General features: G+C 57.1%; 1 protein-coding gene across 1 annotated transcript; it reads left to right on the top strand.

Moving 5' to 3' along the window:
* The first annotated feature begins 315 nt into the window (after positions 1-315).
* On the top strand, positions 316-3,323 carry LOC134432877 (N-acetylmuramoyl-L-alanine amidase-like). The gene is made up of 4 exons (XM_063181754.1): positions 316-1,144; positions 1,661-1,871; positions 2,600-2,921; positions 3,000-3,323. Exons 1-4 carry the CDS (start codon positions 316-318, stop codon positions 3,000-3,002), a joined length of 1,365 nt encoding a protein of 454 aa, XP_063037824.1. The 3' UTR covers positions 3,003-3,323.
* Positions 3,324-11,141: the final 7,818 nt, after the last annotated feature.

Below are 11,141 nucleotides of genomic sequence, written 5' to 3'. Positions count from 1 at the left end.
TTTCCCCGGGTTTGGGTCTTTTCCCCTTATTTGGGGTCATTTCCCCCCTTTTTTGGGTCCTTTCCCCCTGTTTTGGGTGCCCTCCCCTTTTGCTTGAGGCACTTTTGGGTGCCTCTCCCTCCTCCAACCCCCTCCCCACACCCTTAACCCCCCTCAGCCCCACGCTCTGTCCCCCCAGGCGCGTCCCCGACTGTGTCCCCGGCGGTGTCCCCAGCAGTGTCCCCGTCAGTGTCCCCGGCGGTGTCCCCGTCTGTGTCCCCGTCTGTGTCCCCGTCTGTGTCCCTGTCTGTGTCCCCGGCTGTCCCCCCGCGCCACATGGACTCGGTGCTCGACATCCTGGACGCGCTCGAGTCCCCGGCCCGGGGCGGCTCCCCCGGCGCGGCCGCGGCCCTGGGGCGGGCCCTGGGGCTCTGCAGCGCCCCGGGGTGCCGGGCGGTGCTGGGCGAGCCCCCCGGGCCCCCCGAGCGCCCCCCGGCTCTGACCGCGGGCCAGTGGCAGCTGCTGACCGCGCTGCTCCGCCCCGGCCCGGCGGCCCCGGCGCTGGGGGCGGTGCTGGCGCCCGACGGCTCCGCGGTGGCGCTCGGGCCGCTCCTGGCCGGCATCGAGGCGGGGCTGAGATCCGCCGGCCTCGGGCGACCCCTCCCCACCCTCGACCCGCCCGCCGACCCCCTCCTGGCTGTCACCATCACCGAGGCTTTGGGGACGTCCTTCCTGCTGGCGCAGAGGGGTGGCCACAACGCCACCGCGTTAGGACCCGGCGGCTGCTGGGACGACGTGGAGAACCCCCAGAATTACACCTTGAGGGGTCCCCCGTCCCCCGTGCCCGACGCCGTGGCCATCGGGGCCATGGACGGGGCGGTCCTGGGGGCGCGGCTGGCCCGGGGACCGCTCCCGGTGGCCGAGCTGCTTCGGGGCTACTACGGCACCAGGAACGGCTCGGGAGCGGGGAGACCCCCCAGCAGTTACCGGCGCCGGAGTTTTGGGGCACTGGCGGGACAGGGACGTCTGGAGAAGGAGGTGGCAGCGGTTTTGGAGCTGCTGAGGACGCTGTCGCCCGCCTCGGAGCTCCTGAGAGACGTGGGGACACAGGAGGTGGCGGCCGTGGCTCAGCGGGCGGCGCGGGAGTTCAGCGAGCGCTACGTGGGTACGGATGGGGCGGCATCTCATAAATGGGGTTGGTGCCTCCCAAACTGGGGTTGTCACCCCCTAAACAGAGATTGCCACCGCACAAACGGGCATCGTGATCTCCCAAATACGAATTGTCACTACCCAAATGGGCATTGTGCTCCCCAAACAGAGTTGTCATCCCATAAACAGTAGTTGTCATCTCCCAGACAGGGATTGTTACCTCCTAAACGGGGGTGTCACCCCTCAAACAGGGACTGTCACCCCCTAAATGGGCTTTGTCACCTCCCAGACAAGATTATCACCCCCTGTGTCTCCACACAGCCTCTGCTGTGATACCAAGCCCCTTGTCCCCAAATGGCCTCTTGACCCCAAATGACATTCCCGTGTGGACACCACCATGTCCCCAAGGGCCCATCAAGCCCCTTGTCCTAATGCAGACTCTACTGCGTGCCCACCGAGCCCCATGTCCCCCCCGTGTCCCCTCTGCCATGTGCCCAGGATCTCAGGTGACACCGCGCCGTTGTCCCCGCAGAGTGCCCGGCCATCGTGCCGCGCTGCCTGTGGGGTGCCCGTCCCTACCGGGGCACCCCGGCCCTGCTGCAGCCCCCGCTGGGCTCCGTGTTCCTGCACCACACCCTGGAGCCGTCGCGGCCCTGCCAGACCTTCGGCGCCTGCGCCCGCGCCATGAGGGACATGCAGCGCTTCCACCAGGACACCCGCGGCTGGGACGACATCGGCTACAGGTCACTGTCACCTCCCTGGGGCGATGGCACCTGCCACGGGCCCTGGCACCCCCTGTGGGAGCGGTCATTGTACCCCTGTGGGCATTGTCACTCCCACAGTCCCTGTCCCCTCCTGTGGGCCCTGTCATTGTACCCCTGTGGGCACTGTCACCCCCACGATCCCTGTCACCCCCCCCAGATCCTCTCATTGTACCCCTGTGGGCACTGTCACCCCCACTGGTTCCTGCCACCCTCCATGGGGCCGATCCTTGTCTCCCCATGGTCCCTGTCTACCCCCATGGTCACTGTCATCCCCTGTGGTCCCCATCACTGTCCCATGGCAGTCCATGTTGGTGTCACCTCACAGACCCCACCACTGTCCTCTCACAGTCCCCATCACTGTCCCCCCATGGCCCCCACCATTGTCCCCCCACAGTCCCTACCACTGTCCTTTCATGGTCCCCATAACTGCCCCTCCATGGTCACCACCACTGTCCCCTCCCAGTCCCCATCCCTGTCCCCACACTGTCCTCACAACCCCCACAGTCCCCATCCCTGTCCCTTTCCAGTCCCCATCACTGTCCCCTCACAGTCCCCATCCCTGTTGACCCACAGTCCCCGTTCCCATTTCCCTTCTGTCCCCATAAGCCCCCACAGCCTGCATCATTGTCCCCATCACCGTCTCTCCACTATCCCTGTCCCTTTGCAGTCCCCGCCACTGTCCCCTCACTGCCATCACGTCCTCACAGCTTTGTGGTGGGCTCGGATGGGTACCTGTACGAGGGCCGGGGCTGGCGCTGGGTGGGTGCCCACACCAAGGGCTACAACACCCAAGGCTTCGGCGTCAGCATCGTTGGGGACTTCACGGCCACCCTGCCGGACCCCGACACGCTGGCCCTCGTGCGGGATGAGCTCCTGCCCTGCGCCGTCCGCTTGGGCCACATCCGGCCGGACTTCACCCTGCGCGGCCACCGCCAGCTCGGCCACACCGACTGCCCTGGCAACGCCCTCTTCCAGGAGATCCAGAGCTGGCCTGGCTTCCAGGGGACGCCGCTGGCACGGGGACTCGGGGTGGGTGGCCCGGTGGGGTTGGTGGGAAGGGGTTTAGGGTCATCTTGTGACTGACCGTGTGTCTTGTCCACCCTGCAGTGAGGAGCGGCCCCGGCCAGGGAGCCTGGGCTGGATGGAGGCAGGAGAGGTTGGGCAGCAGTCCAGATGGAGACCAGCCCAGGCTGGATGGACGCTGGTCCAGCAGATGTTGGTCTGATGGATCCCAGCTGGACATTGGTCCAGATGAACACCAGACCCATGGATCCCAGCTGGACTCTGGTCTGCAGCCCCCCAGCCTGGACAGCCCCCAGCCGAGATGACCACCAGCCGAGCCACAGCCTGGCCCATCCCGCTGGCCCACCAGCCCATCCCAGTAGCCCCAACCTCAAACCCCCCCAAAATAAATCCAGTTCCAGGACATCAGCTCTGGGTGGTCCCTGCAGAGCAAGGGAGAAACTGAGGCACAGGCTGGGGTGATGGGAGGGGACTTCGGGACCCACCCTGGAGACCTCAAACTCCCCCCACAAAACGAGCACCCAGTCCCCAAACTGGCACCTTCAGCATCCCGCCCCTGTCATTTCGGGGGGACTCTAAAGCCACCATGACCCCGCAGTCTCCGAGAGGTGACCCGCCGTGTCCCCCGGGTCGTCCCCAGCGGGAGCAGCAGCATCACCTGCCGAGGGAGCGGCGGAGGAGGAGGAGGAGGTGACGGGGTGACTGCAATTCCTGCCCTGCCCATGGGGAAGCAGCGACAGGAACGGGGACCGAGCGCGGGAGCAGCGGCGGGGACGGCGCGGGGGGACGTGGGGACAGTGCCCAAAGTCCCCAGGGCACCCTCGGGGGATGCTGCGGCCGGGACAGCGGGGGGGTCGCGCGGCATCCTCGGGGGGATGCGGGGCTGGAGGTAACGTGGGAGGACCCCAAAATTGCTGTCACCGCCCGTGTAGGATGTGGGCCACTGCCCGCTTTGGGGCGCTGGTGACGAATTGGCGGGTGGTGATGATCAAAAGCACAGGTGCCACCTCGGGGATGTCACAGAGGGGGTCCTGCGGTGCCAGCGCGCCCCCCGCGCTGAGCGGGTGACAAAGGGGGGACGAGGGGGTCTCAGGGCCCCGGGGGAGCGCGGCCGGGGCGGGACGGAAACGCCTCGGGAGCCATGGATGGCGGGGCACCCATCGTCCTGTCCCGGCAGGGCGGGGCTGCGAGGGGCTGGCGTGGGCACCCCCTGGGTGGGCAGAATAACCCAAAAATTGGGGCTCCTGGATGGGCAGGGGTATCCCAGGGAGGGGGACCCCAAAAACCGGGGACTCCTCAAGGTGAGGATGCCAGGTTGGGGTTGCCCATCCCACGACGCCCAAGTTCAGCCCCTGGACTCCCCTGGTGACTCTCCCCACCCCAACCCCACCCACGCCTGCCCAGGGACCCCCCAAAATGCCTCCCCCCATTCCACTAGCCCCAAATCCAGCGCATGAACCCCCAAAATGATTCCCCCCATCCCGCCACCCACAATTCCAGCTCACAAAATTACTCCCCCCATCCCACCACTCCAAATTTACCCCCTGGCCCCCCCCCAAAGTGACTCCCCCATGCCAGCGGCCCCACATGACCCCGTGGAACCCCCAAACTCTACTCTCCCCCCAACAGACGAGGTGGAAGCGCTCCCGGACACCCCGAGCCCCCCGCCCCACTGAGGAACCACGAGTGTCGCGCCTGTCCCCGCCTGTCCCGGGAGCGGCCGCAGGGCTGGAGCGCTCCTGCAGCCCCGGCACCGACGGCAGCAGGGCTGGCGACAGCGGCGTCCCAAGGGCAGCGCGGGCGGGTCCCGGCTCCAAAAGGCGTTTTCGCCCCCTCCAAGGCGCCCAAGGGCACAGGGGGACCGAGGGGGACAGGAAGGGACGAGGCCACCCCGGCAGCAGCGCCTGCATTCCGAGGACAGGAGGAGGCGACAGCGGGGCACAGGATGGGGTACAGAGAGTGGTGGTGAGGGGTGGGGGGAGTTTTGAGGCGATGGGTGGGTGTGATGGCTTTTGGGGTGGTTATGATGGGTGGAGGGTGATGGGGATGGTTTGGGTGTCGTGGTTTGGGGGGGTGATGACTTTTGGGGTGATGATGATGATGGGTGGGAGGTGATGAATTTTGGGGTGTGGGGTGCGAGGTGTTGGCCTGGCACAGCCCCCCGGGATGCTCAGTCTCCCCTATCCCAGGGTTTCTTCCCGCCCCACGTGTCCCTGTGCCAGCGTTGCCCGTGCCAGGGCTGGCACTGACAGTGGCACCGGGCCAGGCCCTGCGGCACCAGCACTGGGACCCAGCCAAAGCAGCTTGGTGCCACTGAGGCCACCCACAGGGCACAGAGCCACTCCAGCCTGGCCCCACGCATGGCCTGTCACTGTCACACCCACTGGCATTGCCACCCCATGGTCACCTGTCCCCTGGTGGCATCTCCATGAGCATCTCGGGACCTGCGGTGGCACCTCCAAGGCCACACATCCCTTGGTGTCACCATACCCACGGTGGCATCTCCATGGCCATGCGTGCCCTGGTGTCTCAGCACCCATCGTGGCGCTTTCATAGCCACCTGTGCCCCATCCTGGCACTCCTGACCAGGTCACCTGTGCCCCGTCACTGTCACATCCCCCATGAGTGACGGGGGCACGGAGGGCACCCACAGCCTGTTCTGTGCCCTCCCATGGCCAGGGCAAGCCATGGCCCCTGTCGAGCTGCTCCGTAAATAGCCCTCCTTACAGAAGGGCATGGAATTGTTACAGTGACATTTAAATGCAGTTTCTTTCTTTCTTTAATCCAAAGAAATTAAGGAATATTGTAGGTGCTGTACTTAGGAGGGGTGGAATGTCTGTGTTCACCAGGCTGGAACAGCTTTATTCTAGAGTGAAAGCTAAATGCTGGATGCTGAAGTAATTTCAGAGCAACCCAGACCATGCTGAGTTGAAAGGGACTCATCAGCATCATTGAGTCCAACTCCTGCCCTGCACAGAACACCACAACAATTCCACCGTGAGCCTGAGAGCATTGTCCAAATGCTTCCTGTCCCCAGACAGACTTGGGGCTGGTACCACTTCCCTGGGGACCCTGTTCCAGTGCTCATCCCCCCTCTAGGTGAAAAACTTTCTGCTGATGTCCAACCTGTCCTCCCCCGACTCAGCTCCAGCCATTTCCTTGAGTCCTGTCCCTGCTCATGAGGGTGAAGAGCTTGGTGCTGGCCCCTGCACTGCCCCTCAGTGAGGTCTCACCTGAGTCTCCTCTTCTCCAGATGAACAAAACAAGTGATCTCAGCAGTTCCTCTCAGAGCCCCTCGAGACCCTTCCCCATCCTTGTGACCTCCTCTGGACACGCTGCAATGGCTTTATTATGTCTTTTTTATATTGTGTTGTCGTTCAAGGTGAGGCCACCCAGGGCAGAGCAGAGTGCGACAGTCCCCTCCCCAGCCCAGAGGCTGCTGCCCCCAGGACAGAGTGGCACTTTGGGCTGCCAAGGCACTGGTGACTCATGCTCAGCTTGCCCTTGGCCGGGACCCCCCGGTCCCTCCCTGCAGCCCCTCCTTCCCCTGTCCATACCCCAGCCAGGGTGTCCATGCCAGGGGCACAACCTGACCCCTCCCTGGTTAAGCCCCAGACCCAAATTGGGTTGGTGATTGCCCATCTCTGCCTGGGAGGTCTCTCTGCCCTCCAGGCAGGCAACAGTTCCTCCCAGTTTGGTGTCATCAGTAAATTTACTGATTATCCCTTCAAGTCCTGTGTTCACATCTTTAATAAAGACATTGGAGAGCCAGGGCTGCCAATGGAGCCTGCAGAACCCTCTGGTCACCGCTGCCAGTGTGGTGTCACCCCAGTCACTGCCAGCCTCAGGGCCTGACCTGTGGGCCAGTTGCTCACCCATTCCACAATCGTTCATCCAGCTGTGTGATGGGCACTTTGTTAGAAGCATTCTGGGAGACACAGCATCAAAGGCTTTGCTGAAATCCAGAAAGATTCCATCTACTGCCTTTCCTGGACCAACCAAGCCAGTTCCCCTGTCAGAGAAGGAAACCAGATTTCACAAGCAGGACTTTCCCCTCATGAAGTTGTGCTGACTCTGACTGATGCCTGCATTGTCCTCCAGGTGTTTTTCAATACTTTCCAGAACAAACTTTTCCATGATTCTATCAAGTATCAGAGTGAGACTGACAGGCCTGTAGTGTCTGGATTTCTCCTTGCCCTTGGAAATCAGGACAACATTCTCCAGCTTCCAGTCAGCTGGGACTCCTCAAATCCCAGATCTGAACTCTGTGTTTGCTCTGATTTCTTCAGGGAAGCAGCCTGCTCACATCTGCATGTATGAGCTTCTATTCTTCTCAGGCAAACCCACTTTGAGGGCAGTAATGGTTAAAAGAACAATTCAATATACTTTCTGATTACAGGCACAGAGTCATTGCAGACAAAACAATCTCTTTAAAAGCTTTTTAAAGTGGGACTCACAGTGCACAAGTGAACTGCCATGACTTAAAAAAAAAAAAAAAAAAAAAGTCAATTATGAATTTGTCATGGTTTACAGAAAGGAAAAGCCTTGCTTAAATGAGGGCTCATCTGTGGGGTGGTTTGAAGCACTCTCCTTTTCCTCTGAAGGAAATGTCTTTGTGGGCATGGTAAGTGGTACATTTAATGAAATTACCTAATTGTGTAGAATTAGCAATAAATGTTCATGTGACAATTGATTACATTTCCTTTTTATAATCCAGAAAATCAATAAATGTCAATTTGCTGCTATTCCCTGCCCAAGTCCCCTGTCATTAACAGCAAGCAGTGATAAACATTTAATAGGAAGGTGATGAGGTGATGTTTGACCTGGCAGTTGGAAGTGCAGTGATCTGTGATCCCAGTGCAGCTGGGCTGGCCCATCCATGTCAGATGAGGTTCTGCAGGGATCAGAGTTCCCTGGGACCCACCATGCTCCTTCAACTCTCATTTCACTTTAAAGTGAGTGATGTAGCTCCTGTCCACACATCAATACATTTTCTAAAATCAGAGCCTGCTTGTCAGGGCTCCCTAACCTGTCTGTATTTAGCACAAATTCCCAGCTTCAAGGGAAGTTGAGGAATGTGTTCTTTCAAAAGGAATTGTCTTCAGTGGATGTCTTGGGTTGAAAGATGTAGCTGGGGGTATGTATTCTATTCCCATCTGTTAGAGGAGGGGCAGTTATCTTCTGTCAATTGGGCAGTTTTCTTTATCTCTTCCACAACCAAACCTCCCTCCAGGAGACACCTTCTGTTAATGGGCCACTGAGTGTCACTGCATGACTGATGAAATTTCATCATCCCATTGTGAGACGCTCTGCCCATAGGGAGGAGCCAAGCATTCCTACGTGGATATAATCTGCAATTTGGAACACCAGAGACAGCCTTTTCCATTGGATTCCCAAAGGAGCCACTTTCTTTTCCACTGGATTCCCAGGGGAAGTCCAGGCCCATCTACGCCACCACTGGACCTTCAGAGGAAAACTCCACCCTTCTACAAGATCTCTGCTTCAACAGAACCACACCTGTCACTCCAGGAGCACTGCAGCCACCATTTAATAGAATGGTACCACCACCCTGACCCACAGGGTGTCAGGTCATATTCTGACTCTGTCAGTGGGGTTTTTGTTGTTTGTTTGTCTGTACTATTGCATTTGTATTTTTAATTTTCCTTTATTCCTGTTATTACTTTTCCATATCTTTGCCTGAGAGTCTCTTAACTTCAAAATTATAATAATTCAGAGGGAGGGGGTTTAAATTCTCAATTTCAAGGGAGGCTCCTGCCTTCCTTAGCAGACACCTGTCTTTTCAAGCCAGGACAGTGGACAAAGATAAGGAGCCTGTCACATTCTGCTGTTTAAATTAAATTGTGTGATTCCATTTAATGGATTCTGGTGGCTTGAAAACAGTTTAGTGACATTTTGTGAGCATTTTCTTTCTTGTGCATTTTGGTTTTATGTTTGAGGAACTATCTCATGTGCTTTTCTGCAGAAAGCAGGTGTTCATTATTTGGCTGGACGTGTGGGGTGTAACTCCACCAAGTCCACACTGATTACAGAAACTGCTTCTGTTTCTATACTCTGTTTTATATACATATTCATTGATTTTCCTGGAGTAAACATACATATGATACTAATTTTCCCCCAAATCATTAAGATCTTTTTTCTTCCCTTTGTGCACACATTCTTCTCTCCCAGGGGTCTCTTTGGTGGTCTCTGGTGGTTGACAACCCCAAAGTTATACCTGAACTGGTAAAAGTGTCCAGAACTGGGCTAGTTGCTTTCCAGTTCTTTTTCCTACAGAATAAGTATCATGCGATTCCATAGACAAATGGGTTTTTAAAAACTGGCATTGTATTACCCTGATGCCTTTTCCAGGGCTACCTAAAAACAGAGGCCAGACAAAATTAAGGGAATAACGAGCAGTTGGATTTATTGGAGGGCCTTCTAGTACATTTCAGGCAGATGAAGCTCCCCGAGGGGCTACAGCCAAAAATGGACAGCGGGTCACGGGTTTTCACACTTTTATAAGTTTGGTCCATTTGCATATTGGGGTTTAATCTTCCAATTACAGCTTCAGGTAATGAAGTCATTTACCCCAAGTTTGCTGCCCCCCCAGCTCACTTGTTTACATCTCTTGGGGCCTGAGACAGTGAAGCATCCTTGATTCCCAGGCTCAGAGAGGAATTATTGTGTCTGACCAAAATGGGTAAGCAGCAACTAACACTCTGTGTGGAATTCAGAGTTGTACACTAAAGAATTGCAGGTTCACAAACACATGAAAAATATAAAAGCTAAAATCCTAAGGCATCAAACCCACCAGGTGCTAATGATTCTTCATCTGGTAACCAAACCATGACCTGCTGGGCGTTACTGGGAACACCAGCGTGAAGTCCAAGGATTCCAATAAGAATTTTCTCTTCAGCCTGAACTCACTGCTGCTCCAGCCCCAGAATGGCATGGGCTGTGATGTTGAAGAGCAGGAGGTGCTGCCTGGGGGAGGCTGAGTGTCCCCTTGTCCCTGGTACAAATCCTGGGCAGGGAGACTTGAACCTTGCAGCAGGCGCTGGGACTTTGCTCTCTCTGACAGGGTGGGGAAATGAGGTTTTGTTGTGAATCCTGGGACAACAACACAGACCTGTGGGCAAGCAGCCGAGTCTGTGGCCACTGTGACCCCCCACAAGCCACCACAGCACTGGGCCGCCAGAATGGGAGCTGGGACCCACCATACACAGTCTCACTGCCATGAGCACAGGGGCGCTGGGTGCTGTCCTAAAGCTCTGCTGACAACAGTGAGGGAATTGCTGGGGACACATCTGGAAGCTTGTGTTGAGTTCCTCCTGCATTGATCTTTCATGTCCTGAAATCAGTGGGTTTGCTCCTTTTTGGAGGCTATCATGGAGGCACAGGAAAGAACTGTGCATGTGAATTGCTAAAGTTTTAAACATCCATCAGGCTGCTGCTCCTGAGGAAATGCGGCTCCTCAGGGATCTCAGGCTGCAGTCCCAAGGCTGCTCTTGAGACAGTGGAAGTCACCACTTCAGCACCACTGGCACAGGTTTGGCTGGGCAATTTGTCCTTCCTTGGGACATTTCTGGGGATTTAGCTGACTCTGGTGACCTGCTTCAGGCCTAAGCCAGCTGAAAATTAAAGCTGAGAACTGTCACAGACATCTTTGCATAAAAATCCTTTCTTTTAGGATTTGTCCGTTCTGGGAAGCTGAGGCCCCAGAAGAAGAATGTAAACAATTGTTATCGGCTGCTGTGGAATGCAACAGGTGCAGCGGTGATTGGTCTTCTGTGAGTGTTTGGATTTGCTGACCACTCACAGGAGAGTTTGTCCTTGCTTTCTGCTGGACACAGAACTTTGTTATTAGATTCCTATTCTATTCTTAGATTAGCAGCTTCTGCAACTTCTCTCTCTATTCCTATTAGTATGGTCATCATGTATTATATATCATATATCAATAAATCCAGCCTTCTGATCATGAGACCAAGATTCTCGTCCATCTCTCTCACCCTGAGGAACCCTCACAAGTCGCTGCAATAGAGAACTTCCTGTTAGTTTTGAGCCTCATGAAATGGACTGCAGGCACTTCAGTCTATCAGGGTGGGACTGGCAGAGCTGAATTAGAGCAGCCTAAACTGGGCTGGGACTGGGGGCTTCAGGCAGAGGGCAGGAATTGGTCCGGGATTCGCTGAGTGGGATGGACGTGGCCTATGGGTGTGCTGTGGA

The sequence above is a fragment of the Melospiza melodia genome (assembly GCF_035770615.1).
Source record: "Melospiza melodia melodia isolate bMelMel2 chromosome 7 unlocalized genomic scaffold, bMelMel2.pri SUPER_7_unloc_1, whole genome shotgun sequence".
In the NCBI taxonomy this organism is placed as follows: domain Eukaryota; kingdom Metazoa; phylum Chordata; class Aves; order Passeriformes; family Passerellidae; genus Melospiza; species Melospiza melodia.
The sequence above is the reverse complement of the archived record's forward strand: the minus strand, read 5'-3'. Positions and strand labels throughout refer to the sequence as shown.